The 18121-nt window shown below is 37.3% G+C and overlaps 1 protein-coding gene across 3 annotated transcripts; it reads left to right on the top strand.

Moving 5' to 3' along the window:
* Positions 1-475: 475 nt before the first annotated feature.
* Positions 476-17685, top strand: LOC113491973 (E3 ubiquitin-protein ligase RBBP6). 3 transcript variants are annotated; one of them, XM_026869209.1, is made up of 18 exons: positions 476-914; positions 1214-1448; positions 1946-2057; positions 3123-3250; positions 3764-3930; positions 4039-4129; positions 4220-4326; positions 4520-4585; positions 5291-5632; positions 6352-6413; positions 6487-6558; positions 6633-6700; positions 6775-6888; positions 7194-7445; positions 7763-7852; positions 7937-8164; positions 8597-8665; positions 14638-17685. In XM_026869209.1, exons 1-18 carry the CDS (start codon positions 749-751, stop codon positions 17459-17461), a joined length of 5193 nt encoding a protein of 1730 aa, XP_026725010.1. In that variant the 5' UTR covers positions 476-748; the 3' UTR covers positions 17462-17685. The 3 variants fall into 3 exon arrangements, with proteins under 3 accessions (XP_026725010.1, XP_026725011.1, XP_026725013.1); XM_026869210.1 differs by lacking the exon at positions 5291-5632 and having other exon boundaries at positions 478-914; XM_026869212.1 differs by lacking the exon at positions 476-914 and having other exon boundaries at positions 1299-1384.
* The last annotated feature ends 436 nt before the right edge of the window (positions 17686-18121 follow it).

Here is an 18121-nt window from a genome sequence, read left to right as displayed (position 1 = left end):
AAAAATGGGGTCGCTTGATCAGATCGCGAGCGACAAGCGACCATGAGGTTACGCCGTTAAGTGATACTTTTATGTCATGCCTACTTCTGGAATCTGAAATGTTTCTAGCGGGGATTAGACTAGACTACATGTAGTGCATAACCTCATGTAGTTTCCTGCGTAAGGACAAGTGTAATCATAGTTAGGCATGTAGGATACTACATATCGGAGATTGACGGGTCCCGACCGTCCTACATCCTAGGTAGAATCCAACTTAGGCATCCTACATTGGCCAGTGTAAACAGAACGCCCTAACTCCAACTTGTAGGACACCAATTTGTAGTGCACTACATGTAGTCTAGTCTAATCATCGCTTCTTTATCAAATAAAACAAAATCAAATAAAAAGTGGTTGAGATGCTTGCTTGGTCAGGCTGCTGAAAAAGGAAAAGTTTTCTGTCTATGACCTGCTTTCTTGACAAGTAATTGTCTATGCTTTAAATAAATCCATGTTTTAAAATGGCGGTACCTCTACTAGTCGCAGAATTTAACAACAGCTAATGTGCGTTTTTAACCTGTGTAATTAGTTTATATATTTAGAAACTAACATATACGCTAGTAGGTTGTGAATATCACAAGTTTGTAGTGTATAAGTATATTAAAAATATAAGTGTTCAGATGAATGTTGGTCAAGTGTAGTGAAATCCTGTGAAATATTGTGATTGTATTGTTAGATTTGTCATGTTACTAACGTTATCTGAAAACTTGAAATGTCTGTGCATTACAAGTTTAAAAGTGCGTTGGATTATGACACGGTTACATTCGATGGGCTACATATATCAGTAGGCGATCTGAAAGCCGCCATATCGCAACAGAAAAGAATTGGAAAGACGTCAGATTTTGATCTTCAAATTACTAATGCCCAAACAAAAGAAGGTGTGTATTGATTGATTGTGCATTTGTAACAAAGTTCAGTAGTAATGTAATAGCATACATAGTTTTGGCTCACTACATTACATGCGGGGCAATTCATGTACATATTGCACTTCACTTTTCCAAGCCTTACCATCGTGTCAATCAACCTATAAATAATAGTTTAGGATTCATCATCAACTAATATTTGAATGTAACGTAGTTTTAAAACAAATTTAAAGACTTGTTGAAAATAGCGGCTTTTACATTAAAGTACCTACCATTAAAGTACCATGTAAAGTATATTTAATGTTTTCTTTCAGTCTATGTGGATGACAATACTCTAATACCAAAGAATACGTCCCTACTTGTTGCTAGAGTTCCACTATCTCAGCAGCCTAAAAAACAGTGGGAAGGGACCAACAGCAACCAAGCTTCACTACATAAAGATGTCGCTCCTAACAAAGGATTGGCTGATCTGTCTCGCATGGAAGGTAGCGAACAGGATAAAATTAATGCTATGATATCACAGTCCACTTTTGACTACGATCCTAGCAAGTAAGATGAGATTGGTTATATGTAAAACCAGTATTTTTTAGCTATTTACAAATAATGTTTGTCTTTGTTTGGTTTTGGAATACATTCAGTTTAAAAGGTGTTTGTTGAACTATACACTGTGGCTTTGTAAGTGCTTGTATACTAATACCAAGTAAACTTAAATTTTTGAAAGCATTTATCTATTATTATTCTAATTACTTAAGTATGCAGATAGTGAACAAAAGTCATAGAATGGGTTCTACACTTGCAGACTCAACAAATTTAGCCATCTTACTTTTAAAATTAACACAGAATAGACATTTATTATTAAGTTTCTAAGATATTAAATGTGTTGTAGAGCAATATTGTCTTATCAGAATCAGTCACAAAAAAAAGTGCCCAGACATTGAATATAATTAAACTAATTCAAATAATCAAAAACAAACTCTAGAAAGTGTTTGTCAACTAATATTTTATATTTTGTAACTAACTTTATTGATAATTATCTTTTTTTCCAGTTATCAGAAAATTAGAGGACAGAATCAAAGAGGTCTTGTGCCAACTAATTATATCTGTTACAAGTGTCAAAAACGTGGACACTGGATTAAAGATTGCCCTGCTGCAAACTCAGTATGTATATTTCTTTAGCATAGATTCACAGTCCCATAGGTTCATAGTTATTCCTCTACTATATTATTGATTCTATAGTCCGATTTTTAATTCGAGGCAGTAAAATGACATTTCCAGTGTGGCAGGTTTTTAATTCCAAATAAATAGTGATGTGTTAGAATCGACTTATTACAATCAAAAGTTAGTCGAGCTTACATTTTTTTATTCAGATATCAAATTAGCTCTGTATATATATTTACGACAATTAATCAAAAGACATGCACGGTGACTGTTTTTAAATGTAAAAAAAAAAAAATTATAAAATTAAAGCCAAATGCGGTGCTGGTATAAGATGAAGCACCTTACCATGCAAGAAAAGTCGAGCGCATCCAACTCCAAACTGGATGAATTCTGACATTATGCAGTGGTTGGATAAAAAACAAATTTAATATCAACTTACAATTATAAAAGCTCAATTAGTAGAAATAGTAAATTTTTGATACATAATAAAATAAAGCATGACTAAATGTCATCGTCGTAGTAAGATTACCAAACATCACTATTGTAGCGGGTCACCCTTTTTTGTATAAATGACAGTTGCAATTGTCATTTTACTGCCTCGAATTAAAAATCGGACTATAGACATATTATTTCAATTCTTAAATTTAAGTCAATTAATTTTAACATAATCAACTAAATTTAATAAATAAGTTATTTGTTGTAGCAAAATGAGAAATCCAACCTCTAGTACTTTTACAACAAAAAAAGTACTTGTCCAATGAATAATTGCACAATAGTTATGCAAAACCATGCTAAATTTAAGTAGTGAAATTCTGCAATTTAGACTCATTTTGTAAAAATCTAAGTATATGTATACTGTACCCTTTCACTATATGTCCTAAGAATCATTGCTGTAATTCTATGTGTTCAATAAAGATAATTTAATTTTATCTAATCTATATTTAATATGAATTAATTATAATTATATAAATAGAAACTATGTTGTATCTTATTTAATTTTCATAGTTCAATTCTGCCATTTGTATGAAGTCCTAAATCATAGTAACACCTGATTTATTTATATAGGGAGATCCAATAGAGATAAGGAGAAGTACTGGTATCCCCCGTAGTTTCATGGTACCCGTTGAGGGTCCAAAAGCTCCAGGCGCAATGATGACTCCTAGTGGAACCTTTGCTGTGCCAGCGGTTGATCAGTGAGTATTATGAAAAAAAAACAAATGTTTTTATTTCAAGCAGGCCATTTTCCAGGCACTTTCAAAACATTAAGGTGATGGCTCTAGTTGCACGGTCCCAAAGTGTCACTCTTATGGAGAAGAAACATTAAGAAACTCCATAAGTTACTCTAAAAATGTTACTTGTGCAGTAATAACACCACATTTATTTTAATAGGAAACACGGTTGTTCTTCATGCAGTGAAGGAACAAATGTGAGTGAGAGAGAGTGTGGTCAGTGATGTTTGTGTCAGTTTGTTCCTACAAAATCGCCTTCGTGTCGCAGTGGCTTTGCCTATGCTACAGTACCCTTAGTGGTGTTAACCAGTGAAAGTTTCCAATCATCGAGGGTTGGAGGCCCTCGAGGCTGTATGTAAGAAGCCGACCTCTTACATACAGATCCATTATTATGAAAACGGCATATCACAACAACAACACATTTATACAAATGTTTTTTTTATAGAATATTTTATTAAAATGCCCATTCTTTTATAGTGAAGCCTATTTGGCTTCAGAAAACGCTGGTGGTGCAGATACACCGACGAATGCGCCTGCAGCGCCTGATATGAACATACCTGACGAACTAATATGCAGCTTATGTCGGGATTTACTCACGGACGCAGTGATGATACCCTGTTGTGGGAACTCGTTTTGTGATGAATGTAAGTAAATACTGTGCTTATGAAAATCTGTGTCACGTGCGTTAATTATAAAAATCGGGGATTACGATGTGATAATCTTCAAATAAAATCTAAAATTTTGGTTATTAGGTATACGAGGCGCGCTTTTGGAATCAGAAGATCATGAATGCCCTGATTGTCGTGAAAAAGAAATTGCACCGACTACGTTAATACCTAATAGGTAACTTATTGCAAATATGATCAAAATAAATTTTAAACAGTTTATAAGTACACATACATAATATAAATGAAATATATTATTTTATTGTAGGTTTTTAAGGAACTCGGTGTCTTCGTTCCGTAATCAGACGGGTTACAGCCGGCGCATGCCACACAGGCCCGCGGCGGCGCCCGTACAGCAACAGCACGCTCCCATAGGTAAAGAACAATGTTGTGGTACTTTTATTTTCGAGTTAAGACACAAAGTTTCATGGGAAGCCATAGGGATGGCAGCAAAACGACGCAATGACGTTGAGTTTCATTTGTTTTCAGAAGTTCTTTGAAGTTAACTGCAAGATTTAAATGAGAGTGAACACTTTTTCTTTGAACTGAAGTTAAAAATTGTTTTCAGAGCCCCCTCCAGTGCCACAAGTTCAACCGCCGCCGAATGGTACCGCTCAGCCTGGCTCCAGTGGTGGTTCGTATACTTTTATTATTACCAACTAACACTATTCTCGTGCACTAATAATGAGTGAATTGGTTGATTTGATTTTTTATTTAAATGTTATGTTTAACTTGTGTTTTTTTATTTAACTTTTAATCACTAATGGATCTGGAATGTTTTGGTTTTAATAATTACATCGTTTTATATAAAAAGTGTTGTTGAGAAACCTGTCTATTGTAAATGGAATTGCATTTTAAATAAAAATCCAAATGCCAGTGAATAATTCCAGAACTTACTGTATTTTAACCTTCCACAATAAAATACAGTTGCATATTCGAATAACTTCTAAAATTAAATATTTCACAACTTGTACTGTATTGAATTTATTTCTTTTCGTTCTTCGTAAGAAATTTTGTATCTAATTTACACCTGGTGGTTAAAATTCTGTTATTTATGATTTTTTTTTCAATGATTGTGTAATTCCTATTCATTTCCGTCTTTGTTCGATCATTGTAGTGTTTCAAATCGTTAACAGCGTTTAGCAGCGGCTTCCATGTGGATGCGGTCGGATGCAGTTCATTCACATTATTATTTTATTATACGAGTTTGCCAAGAGAATTTTCAGCACATAGCATGTGGAAACAGAGAACCTCTGTTTAGGAATAATGTATAGTTATATACGAATTTAGAAAAGCAGTCTGCCATAAGACTTAGTGTTGCGTTGCGTTGTCTATAAAGAAGGGCGTGTCGAGGCGAGCGCAGCGAGCGTGCCGATCGCCTCGAGTGGACCGAGCAGGCCGAGCGGTCCGAGTGTGCCCAGCAGGCCAAGCGGTCCGAGTGGGCCGACTAGGCCGAGCGGTCCGAGTGGGCCGAATAGGCCTAGCGGCCCGAGTGGGCCGAGCCGGCCGAGCGGTCCTAGTGGGCTGAGCAAGCCGGGCCCGCCGAGCGTGGCGAGCGCGGCGGCGGGCGACGAGTCTGATGGCTCCGCCGACGACAACATCACGCTGACGTTGCCGGCGGCGCACCGCGCGCCCGCTCCCGCTCCCGCGCCCGCCGACCGCCACCGACACCCGCGCTACGGTACACACCACCGACCTCGCATGACCGCCACTCCTGTCTGCATGCTTACATGGGGCCATACCACACAAACACACGCCATCACTCTTTTTAATTGGTTTTCGCTTGAATAAAATGTTTAGGTTAGCCATATTCATCGTTTCAAAAAATGACCGTTACCGTATTAACTCTACCCATTCGGTATTTTTTCTAGTGCAACGCACGGTAATCAGAGCCATAACGAAAGCAGCCTCATTCCGCTGTGGCTACGTGCATAATTTTAGTTGACACTTGTTTGATCGCCCGACAACAAGCGATACGATGGCGATTCCTTTCCGAATTGACATACATATATGCTATCTCCTTTAGTCTCCTAAAATATTCCTATTTCGTGTAGGACTAGGAACTGTTACAATGCGTATGATTTTGTAGCTAATGTATATACTCGATCAAGTGTTTGTGGTAAGCTCCAAGTTTCGTTTTGTATTGATGATTTTGTTGTTTCGAAGTTTTGACTAACACTGCTAGTAACATTTTATTACTGCTTTATTCAATCGGTTATGGAAAAGTAGTTCGTGCTATGTAGGAGCTGAATGTGAATACAGTATGTTCTGAAATAAATTGGATGCTTCCCTAAACTAGTTATTTTTGTATAACTAACATATGTATTAGAAATGTTACAAGTCAAGAAGATGAAATTTATTTTTATCTACTTTTGTATAACATGTTATATGTTGTTACAGTTCAACCGCCCCCAGGTATGAAGCCTCCTGCATTAGAAACTCCTCCGAATATGCTGATTAATGTAGGTATCTTACGGATAAGATTTATTCTAAATCTATAAAATATACATTTATTAATGAGTACTTTTTATATAGATGCCCAGAATTGATGAGCAGAGAGCAAGTACACCTACAATTGATGAGAGAAGAGATACTTTGCCTAATCAGGTAATGAATATTATTTATAATTGTTTTTTTGTATGTGTTCAATCAAAATTAATGTGATTTATTAATCTCTGTAGGTGGTGTTTAATCGTGGAGCTCCGCCACCGTTTATCCCGGGCGCCCTGCCACCGCCGCGGCGTTACAAGTCAGTATAACCATATCTACTCATATATGATGGTAAAAAAATGTTAATGGTTGACCAATTTATATCGTTCGCAGTTCGCCGTTTCGTAGAACAATGGGTTCAAATGGTCCCCGACCGTATAACGATCGTTACCCTCCAGAACCTTATCAACCACCACCACCTGGCATTAAAGACTCGCCGACTAACGGGTACGTAATACGTTTATGTCAATTCTCACGGTTTTAACATCGAATCGGAGACTTCAGTCGTAATTTTTATTCGTTATTTCTTATTGGTTTCTCTCCCTGCATTCTAATTTCTTTCTATAAAAGAAGTGGTTCAAAGCTGTCAAAAGTCATTCGTCTTGTAAAAGTTGTATTTTAAATTTATATACAACCTTGAGACGTCAACTTGACAGTTTAACAAATTTGACGGTCGTCTCCTTCGATGGATAAAGCCCGTTCGTGAATCGGCGACATCGTTTCTCTAAAGAGGGTACGTGGTTTGTCTTTAGGCACGGAGAGGATCCTCTGGAAGCCTTTAACCGAATGATTCGCGAGAAAGAGATGCGAGCGAAGCGGCGCGAGGAGGAGCGGCGGCGCGCCGTGTCGGGGTCGCGCAGCTCGCGCTCCCGCACGCCGCGCTCGCCGCGCTCGCCCCGCTCGCCGCGCTCCCCGCGCTCGCCGCGCTCGCAGCGCTCGGCGCGCTCCCCGCGCTCGCCCCGCTCTCCGCGCGCGCCGCGCTCGCCTCGCCTCCGATACTCTAGGTTCGTTGCTAGTTCGCATTTAGTGCATGTCAAATTCAGTAATTTACACTTTCGTTGGCGTATTGTTTATCGTCTCTGCTTCATATGTGCATGTGCTCGCTTTATGTAATGCATGATTTTATGTGCAGATTCTGTAGTCGCTTACCTTTCTTCCAATTGTCTTTTCACCGTTAATCAAAATTTTGTCTTGTTGAACTATCAGTATACACATAAGTGTTGATTATTTTGTGATTTTGTAATATTGCCACGGTTTGTAAATGTCTTAAAATAGTACACGTAGTTTTGGATACTCATTTAATATCAATTTATATTTACAGATCACGGTCTATCTCACGCGGTCGGTTGCGAAGGTCACCATGGTCGCCTCGACGACGACGTACTCGTGAAAGGACACTATCACTCACAAGGTGGGGAACATATTTAAATTACCTGAAATAACTAAGACTGTAATTTTGTTCTCGTGTGCTGAGTAACCGGTATGCAATGTGCAGGTCTCCGTCCCCGCGGCGGCGGCACCGCTCCCCGCTGCGCTACCGCTCCCCGCTGCGCTCGCCGCTCCGCTCGCCGCTGGTGCGGTCCCCGCTGCGCACTCCGCTCCGCTCGCCGCTGCGCTCGCCGCCGCGCTCGCCGCTGCGCTCTCCGCCCCGGTCGCCGCTCCGCTCACCGTTACGAGTCCCGATGCGATCGCCGCCGCCGCAGAGGAATATGTCTCCGCATCGGTGAGTACCTAGTCTATCTAAGGCACTCATTCTGTTTTGAAATCTTTCTTGATCGTAATTGTTATATAGTATCTAAACCAATAGCCAGCCCAGTGGTTAAGGTCACCACGCCAAACCCACTATTCGCGACGTGCCGCGGGTTCGATCCCCGTGAAGGAAAAGCTTTATGTGATCCAGCTTGTTCATGAGACAAGGATTTAGTGTGCAGGTCATATTATAAAAATATTGTCAAAAAAAGTAGTCTTACATCGTAAAACAACTTTAAGACTTGTATGTAAAGTTTAATTAGCAAAATACAACATGAAAAACAATGACAACACTTTGACAGATAGACATATTGTTTCGGATAATTTATTTACGACTAGGCTGTACTAGAGCAAGTTGTAAACGCTTAGATTCACATTTGCTCAATTTGATTTTCTCTTTTCTCAGATATGCTGGTGTTTACGATGAACTGTTGTCCCCGCCCCGACGTATTGTTGAGCCGCCCTACGGAGCCAGGTACGATTGTAACAGTCTAAATAGTGTCTTCATGCGCCCTTTACCAGCGTCTAAGAGAATGTGTTTGTTCGTTGATGTTATGAAATTGCTGAGCGGATTGAACCTGTGTTCGCGTTTCAGTGTAAAAACTCAACGGACTAAGTTAACCTTTTATTACGTTGTTTTTACTGTGTTAGTTTAAGCTTTTTAAACATGAATATTTGTTGAATGTATTATATTTTCATGAAACAAATAAACGTGCTATCGAAACTTCAAATAACTGGTGTGATGTTATGACGATTTGTCAGCCTTGTGGTAAGTACGTAATGATATACCGAATGGTTCATTGACTTGACTTGTTCAACCTACCTCCGAAGCTGTGATACATTTATGGATTTAAAGTAACTCCTACTGTGATGAAAGCTTTTTGTACTACACGATTTCAAGTATAAAAATCAAGAAACTCTAGTCGTTAATATAGTTTACTTTTAAGAGTAAAATAACATAGAATATTCTTTATTGTATGTGTAACGCGGTTAGCGTGGAACATAGACAAGTAGAGGGAAGTAGAAACGAGTGCTGGAACTACTGCCACCTAGCTTATGTGTAGGCTATGCCGTTCTTTATCTTTTTTAAGAATATGCAACTATGTTAAAATATTCTTAGTTGTTTAGTTTTGACTTAGAAGACCGATAGCAGATGTTGACACATTTTACTTAAAATAAACTAATTTTAAATGAGACAAATTTATTTCTTTTTTGATTTAAGCAGGGTGCCAGTTCCTTCTATTTGTCCTAATCTTGTGTTAAAAATAGGGATGACGTACGTCTATCGTCCAGATAGACAATTAAGCAAATATACACTAGTTTTATCGGTGCAATAAAAGAATAGTTGTCTTACTACAATAAATTTCAGGAGTGGAAGTTTGTAACATAACCTCAACGTAAAATTTATTTATAGATATTGTCTCGTACTTTTATCTACCCACAGTCATTTGAGAGGATAATGTTTGCGGGGTAAAAGAATAAAATAATAATTATTCACTAATCGGAAAGACCTTAAAACGTCATCCCTATTGTATACCAACCAGAAAATATAGATTTCTATATTCTATTGACATTTAATGTGTGTACATTGATCACTTATGAATATCGGCCTATAGAACCAGTTCACGACGGCCGTCGTTCGCCGACGTCTAATACTCTTGTCAGGCTTGCACAAATGAGGTCATTAAATCTATTTAGATGGCTGCGACATATAAGGTTATCCTAGTTTTTAATATCTCGAAATAGCGATAAGGCTTGCGGCATTATGACGATGTGAACATTTGCGTTGATGAATTTTGGTAATGGCTAATTTGGCTAGGACCTTTTAGGCAGACTGACGTTGTAGCATAAGTTGCAGGCGTTCAAGTTCACAAAATAGTTGAGAGAAAGTTTTTCAAGCCTGGAAAATAACATGTATGTGTTTTTATTGTTATGTTTTAGCTCATAAGATGTATGTTTTACTCTTATGTCATGGAAGACATAAGGGTAAGAGCTCGTTTTGGAAGAACGCTTGAAATCGTGTACTGATAATAAGATGTTAAAGAGTTTGCTTAACTATTTATCTTTTGTACTGGTATTTAATATATTAATGTTTTGTATTATGTATGGGTAAAGTAAGACTAATGACAAGATTTTGTTGAGTTTTACCCTATAATCAGTCGGCTGTATTCAGAGACGTCCTTTGAATAACTGATGTTAATCTGAACTATAAATTATACGTTAACTGCGAGCGCTTATTGAGGACTAAACTGTCTATCATGACTTGTCTTTGTACTGTTCTTGTTTGTATCAGTCAGTTTTCTTCATTGAAAATAGCTCGTAAGACTTAGATAATGGAATATATCAATCATACTTTTGGCATATCGGTCATGTGTTTATCATATTAATCAAAAAGTTAGAGATTACGGACATTTTAATTGTGATGGGATTTGCTGGATCGTGCATACGATACGTAATCAAAAGATAACAAAATGGACTTTGTTTCCCGATGGCGCTATAGACATATAAGTCAGGGCTTGAATGTGCATTTACTGGCATTGTCCTGTTAAATAAATACATGGTAAATACGTAAAAGTACATTTTGTTAGTATTTGTGATTCCATCAATAACTTGGAAGACTAAACTATAAAATAGAAAATATTTGTTTAGTGTGTTTATTGTCTCATAACAGAATAGCCGGAATTTCAAAGTACGTCTCTACTCTGTAGTTAAAAATGACCTAATCCGACATTAAAACTGGTTTTGGTATGTCAAGAAATCATAATAAAAATATGTATTTCGTTTTGAAACTTACAAAGTAAGTAATGATATATATAATTAATTTAGTACTGCAATTCTAAGGCATGTATAAAATGTAAGACTGAAAGTCAAATGTGATATTTAACTGTGATGAATACAATTTATTTTCTCAAACATTTGTTTTTTATTTCCTGTGATTGCCACTTTTTATTAGGTAGATAATCTCGGTGTTCCTACTTTTTGTAATACATTAGTTTGTTTGTGTAAATATGGATAAGTATGTACTCATTTTTTGCGTTTCAATTATTAAGCCAAAACACGGTGTTTTTTAGTTTGTTACTAAAGTGCTGAATTTCTTATTTTTTGTTGAAGTAGTATTTGAATGTTTTCAAAGCGTCGTGACGTCGTCAAAGTTTCGTGAGGCGGATTTATGATTGCTTGATATACTGGTTTACTAATGCGTAATCATCGGGATCGCTAGTCTAGTAGATTTAACTACATATGTGATCGCGAATCACACACTGCAATCCCACTGCCGCGACAGCTTAGCAACTCGAGTGATCCCGATAAATACGTGTCAATAAACCGTTATTTCAAGTAATTGCAACTTAATTGGCTTACAAATAACTCTTAATTACTTTACTCCGTCTAACTTTGGGCCGTATACAGATGTATTTGTACGTGTATGACATTTTTAAGAAATTAAAAAAAATGTGTGCATATTTTGATTGATGCGCTATTTATAACTATTGCTGAAAATTGTAACATAAGTGTATGATGTTATTTGTAGTTCAATGTAAAAGTTTTAGTGATGCAATGTAAGATTATTTTATTGTGTAAAGCGTAATAAAATCTCTCTTAGTAACATAGATTTCTTGTTATGTATAAGTATGGCTTAGGGTGCCTCTAGATAAGTAGGTTAAGGGAAAGCTACAGTGGCGCCACTATATGGCAGTGACGGAGCCACTGTAGCGATCCGAAAATATGTATGAATACTAGCAGTGGTGCCACTGCAACACTAAACGTCACATCTTGTTGTATTATCAATTTAATTTATCAATTCATGTATTTATTTAAGCATATAAATGTAATTGTATAATAAGTTCTAAGTTAATTTCTATATTCGCCATAATTTGTTTATCGTGTGTTTTAATCCTTTGGATTAAATGTAACACTTAATTTGTGACTTTGTATGTATAAAACGTAACAGCAGCCTTTACTTGTGCATTATTTAGGCTCGCTTTTGTACCTCTTAGTGTAAACATAGTCAACTGTGAATGTCAAGGTCTATAGCCATCACTAAATTAGCACATTATGTATGTTGAATTATGTTGCTTGTAAGTTTTTTAAAAGCGACGCAATACAAGAATTTCAGGATGTGGACTAGTTGTCGGGAGCTTTGTATTATTTTTGCTTTTGATTCTTTTTTCTTGTTTGGACTTGTACGTACAATGACATATGTTACGAATATTGTATGTTCTTGTTTTTAGCTGTTTTATATTTGCTTTTTAATAATAAAAATCAAACTTTAATAATGTTGTATCGATTAGGATAATCGATTAAACTATGTACGTTGAGAAAGTAGACGACATTAGAAGACACTTATTGTATCCAACGATGTGGTGTACAAACATTGTGTTAAACTTAATTTGATCACTAGGATTGTATAAATCAAATATATAAGCAAGTTTAGAGACATTTTTATGTTAATAACTATGTCACATCGAAATTTAATAGAACGCCAAATGTATAAAAAAAATATATCCTCCTGTTGTCTTACTGTATAACTTGTATAGGTTTAACTATTATTGTTAATTTGCTATTTTAAGGCAGTTTCATCTGAAATGCTTTTCTAGTGAAGAAGACGAGTTGTCGGTCTATGTTGCTGAAAGAATCCTTCAGGAAGACGGGAACGGCTGCAACAACAGACTGCGGGTAAACTAGATCTCACTATGAAAAAGAATGTATTATTTACAGGGTTGCACCTTATGTAACTAAATAGTTACTCTGTCAATATTTAACACGAGCTTCATTAGTTGTAGTGACTGTCTAATATTCTACGTTTGAATCTTCATGAATGGACTAAACGTTCATCTCAACATTTTGCCATTGAGCGGAACATAATAACATCATTGAAAACGAGTGTTACTCGTTGACTGTACATTTTAAGGCTCAAGAGAGTCGACAGTACAGTTTATTGTTTTCTCGTATTAGTTATTGTATTATCTCGTGTGGATCAAAGAAAAGTCTTTTCATGAGTGCTAGCGCTACTTTATTTGTCATTTGAGATGGCGGCGGAGTAGTACACATATGAAAAATGATTTCGATCAAAATTACTTATAATTCTAAATTAATATTTCAAGCTGATATGTAATGGTTCTAGTGTGTCATGTCGATTAAATTCATTTAACCAAGTGGAAGATACCTTTTTTGGGCTCCGTACCCAAAGAATATTAAATGGAGCCCTGTTACTGAGAATCTGCTGTTAGTTGGTCTGTCCAAGCTGAAATAGCTTATAATTGAGTTTTAGATGAATTATTACTTTTTTCGCTTAAACATGGATGTTAGCAACGGTTGCTAGTCATTTTAATAGTTTTACAAACCCTTAATGGCGCGAGTCCGACCCGCCCTAGATCAGTTTTTTACTAAACTGTTCTCCGTCAGTTATCGGATAGCATGTCATCAAGTTGAGTGTTTCGTATCTCAAAAGGTATAGTAACTCGGTCTGAAATGTAGAGTCCTAATAAAATAGTAATATCATATACAATTTACGGCCGTCATCTGTTTACTACTCCGTAGAATTATTTCTTACAGTATTAACTCGTTTGATAATAGGGCCCTAGGTGCGATACCATGAGGCACTGACGTCATATGTCATGACTAATATAATACATTTGACTGTCACTTTTGTGTTGACGGTATCATTATAAAACTTTCTGTTGTATAAAGATTGTGTCGTATTGTTTTAAGCGAGTCAAGATAGAGCATTGTTAAACCAAGGCTAGACTTTAATGGCGTAAGATATCAGTACTGAAAAGTTTAAAAAAAATTCGCACTGGAGGAAAGTCAATCTCGGTATTATTAATAACTGATTCGTTTCAAGATAGTTCTTTTTTCTAACGAAGATTAGCTTTAAAGATTTTTGATCCTATGTTCTTGCTAATCACTAATATTGATGTCGATTTATTGTCCCTATTTTAACATTTTCTTTATACAACAGAAACTTTTATTCAGTTTGCTAGTTCAGGTTAATTTATTTTGATTCTGATCATAGTTTTTATTACAGGTTCGATTCGCGCAGCAAATATTTAGTTTATAAAAAAGTCAGAGACGAGGATACGTCAATGAGAGCACTCGCTTTGGACAATGCGTATTATTTGTTTGCCAACATACATTAACCATTTCGGCCAACAATCACTTGTCATACCAGAATGCGTTTTCAACAGGCTTCAAATGGCAGTGGCTATTTGCTTAAGTGCTGCGGCCATGTTATTTTTTAAACAAAATAATTGTATAGAAGCTTACTTGAGCGATACAATTCTAATAAATGTAATGGACATCTTATCGTATAATCATGAGTAAAAATCAAATGATTAGATATGCATAAGTATGGAAATGTTGGCTAGCATCTGAACACTTTGGTCCGAACTTGTTATAAGTGTAATGCTTTCATTGCTTCAACTAACATGGAATGTCTTTATTTTTCAGATACGGGCCTAGGAGCGGCGCTCCGCCACCAGGATACCCACCAATGGGTGTCAAACAAATGCCTCCAATGGGTAACCTCCCAGTTCAATCTGACCAACCTTTGCCAGGTTATCGAGGGCGATATGACGGTCCACCCTTTGAAGAAATACCACCCGGTGTTGAACCGCCTGTGCCCGGCTTCGAACCGTCGCCTTTTGAAAAGCCTCAATTTGGCCCGCCCGGTTCGATAGATCGCGACCGATTGCCTCCTCCTAATTACAGAGATCCTTACAGGCCGCCATCGTATACCCATAATGATGGTCCTGGTGGTTATAGAGATAACATGACAATACCACCTCCCGTACCGAACGAAATACCTGTACACGTAGGTGATCAGCCGCCACGTTACAGAGATAATTATAGGCCTGGCCATTATCGTGATCAAGGCCCGATGCCGTTTAGAGACGGGCAGCAATATCGGGAACCAGGACCTCAAGGTCCGTATCGTGATCCTAACTTTAGAGGTGGGCCACCGCCATTCCGTGATAACTCTTACAGGAATGTACCTTATAGGGAAGGTGGTTTTCGGGACAATATGCCACACAATAGTTTCCGTGAACCAGGCGTGCCATTTAGGCCACCTAGTGCCGATCCTCGTGAGGTTATACCGCCAAACTATCATGATTCTAATTATCGGGATAATTATAGAGAAGAAAGTGGCTCTCGAGATCACAATCGACCAGGATTTAGGTCAAATGTTCGCAACAGAGGCGGACTGCGGCGAACTAATGTCGAACATGACAGGCATAGAGATAGAGAGGGTCGCGATAGAGAAAGATTCAATGAAAATCGTGAACCAACTGACAAAACAGAAAGACCGCGTGATTCAGAACGAAGGACTGGTTATGAAAAAGTTCGAGACGCTCGTGAAGGACGTGAAGATCGAACAAAAGAATATGAAAGAAACCGGGATTATGATAAAGAAAGGGATCATGATAGAACAACTCCTGATAAAAAAGCCCGAGCTTCGCCTAAACGTAGTAGAGACACTCGGGAGAAAAAACGTAGTGAGTCTCGAGGGCGTTCTCGTGATAGAGAGAGTAGGAGAGAAAAGAAAGAAGAAAGGACTCGTGAGAAATCATCAGCTGATAGAAGTAGAGAACACAAAGACAAAGAAAAGAAAATCAAAGAACGCAAGAAGAAGAAACGTGAAAAGGAAAAAGATACGGACAAAAAGAAAAAGCGTGACAAAAAGGATAAAAAAGACAAGGATCACGTTAAAAAAGAGGAAGGTGATTCTGAAAAACTTGACGTTAAGGGTGACGAAAAGGAAAGTAGTGAAGTTAATATTGAAAAACAACAAGACGTAATAAAAACAGAAAATGTTGAAACTGAAATTTCAACTATTAAAAAAGAAGACTCGCCTCCTACAGCCGAGTCAACTGAAAAGCCAGCGGTTGATCTATACGGTGATGAAGCATCAGAAGCGGTCGATAAGGAAATTATTGAAAATTATGTCAAAACGGAAGATAAAGGCGACACACGGTCTACAGAGATCAAAAATGAAGATGATATGAATATATCCAAGGAAGAACCATTCGACGGAATTGAACTACAGGCTACCGCAGAAGAGTTGGATTTGAAAGCCGACCTGGAAGCGAGCAACCCAACAAGTAAAGAAATGCTGGCAAGTTTGCCTGAATTGTCGAAGTGGGAAGTAGATGAAGAGAATGCAGAAAAATCTAAAGAACCAGGTGAGATTACTTCACCTGAGGAAGAAGAAGATGGGAGCAAAGTAACTTCTGATGTCATAAAACGTGCCGAAAATGCTATTTTCGCTAAAGCGATTAATACCTTAAGGCCCATAGAAATTAAAAAGATAAGCAGTGATCGAATTAAACTTTATGGTGATGAAGTACCGAAAACAGCTATGAGCAACATGCAGATAACGGTTCCAGTTGCAGATTCTGAACCCAGGTCAATTGAAATAAATGAAAGAAAAAAGAGGTACTCTAAAACACCTCCTCCGCGGCTATCAGTTAAAGATCGCCTCGGCGGAAAGGTAGAAGACGTGAGAAGGGGAAGAGAAACACGAGTTGTACAGAGTACTGTAGAACGTGTCAAGTCCAGGTCAAAAACTCCAAAACGCGAACAAACCTACAGACGCGTAACCGTGGAAAGAGATCGAGGTCGTAAACAACAAGATAGAGTGGAATCAGCAAAAAGCGATAGACGATTGATGTCTGAAGCAGTAAAGACTAATGAAAAACATCGAGCTCGAAGCCCTCATGAAAAGAAGTTTATTGATAAAACTGGGAAAGAAGATAAGAAATTAAACTACGAAAATACCCAGCGTGATAGAGGCCTGGAAAAAAATGCCCACGTAGAACCAAAAAACGTACATGTAGACCGAGAGAGAAAGAAATCAACTTTGGATGAAGCTCATTTTGAACCAGACTACGATGAAAATGTAGAATCGGATCACGAGAATAAAGAAGAGATTGTTAAGAAACGCGAACGTTCATTATCGCCTTCAGGGTATATTGAGACAAAAAAAGCTAAACTCGACCATGAAACCATTAAATTGGATCTAACTAATGTCAAAAAGAAACCAGATTCTGAAAGTGAATCAACTAGTGATTCGGAATATTCATCGTCTTCGACGTCTTCTGATGCTCGCAAGCGTAAGAAGAAAAAGAAACGCAATAAGAAAAAGAAGAAGCGAGCGGCTAGTGAGAGTGAGTCGGAGTCTGAATCCAGCTCTGATGATCACAAGAAGAAGAAGAAGAAACGGAAACATAAGAAGAAATCTAGTAAGAAGAAAAAGAAATCTAAACATAAGTAAGCCTGCATTGCCCCTATGCTTTGTTTCCAACTGTAATTTCAGTTTATTTGTTAATTCATTACTTACGTAGGTTAGGTAATATGTAAAATAATATCTGGTACTTTTTTTAGTTTGAATGCATATGATTTTAAGCTCACATGAGTACGGTGAATTTAGTCAGCTAATTTTAACAAACATGTGTTAAAACTTCAAAAGCTATATACAATAAATAATTGGATAAATGATAGTTTTGTTTTACTTACCATTATAACTTATTATATTTATACGTGTAAAACCCTAAATATTATGAGAAATCATTTTTTTAAAATACGCTAAATGTAGAAGAATAATCTAAACAATGGAGAGGCAGCCAAAAATGATATGCAATTGAAGAAAAACCTGATCGAAAAAAAGTCTACTAAAGTCTGAATACAAATTAAAACAGACTGCTAACAAATATGCTCGGCCGCGGTTCGTCCACATTCTGTATGTAGTCAAAACAAGATAATGGCACAAGCAAAACTTCAGCATTGTCTGTTACTCGTAGCTCTGTCATCCGGCAAGTGCCTACATAAAATAATAATAAAGGATTAAAAAATCGAAAGCCCACCTTTTATGTCACTACACTCAAATTTTATACATAATCGGTCCAGCCGTTTTTATAGTGTTAAATTACATTTT

This window comes from Trichoplusia ni, chromosome 3 (assembly GCF_003590095.1).
Source record: "Trichoplusia ni isolate ovarian cell line Hi5 chromosome 3, tn1, whole genome shotgun sequence".
NCBI lineage: Eukaryota > Metazoa > Arthropoda > Insecta > Lepidoptera > Noctuidae > Trichoplusia > Trichoplusia ni.
Note: the sequence above shows the minus strand (reverse complement) of the source record. Positions and strands in the feature narration are given on the sequence as shown.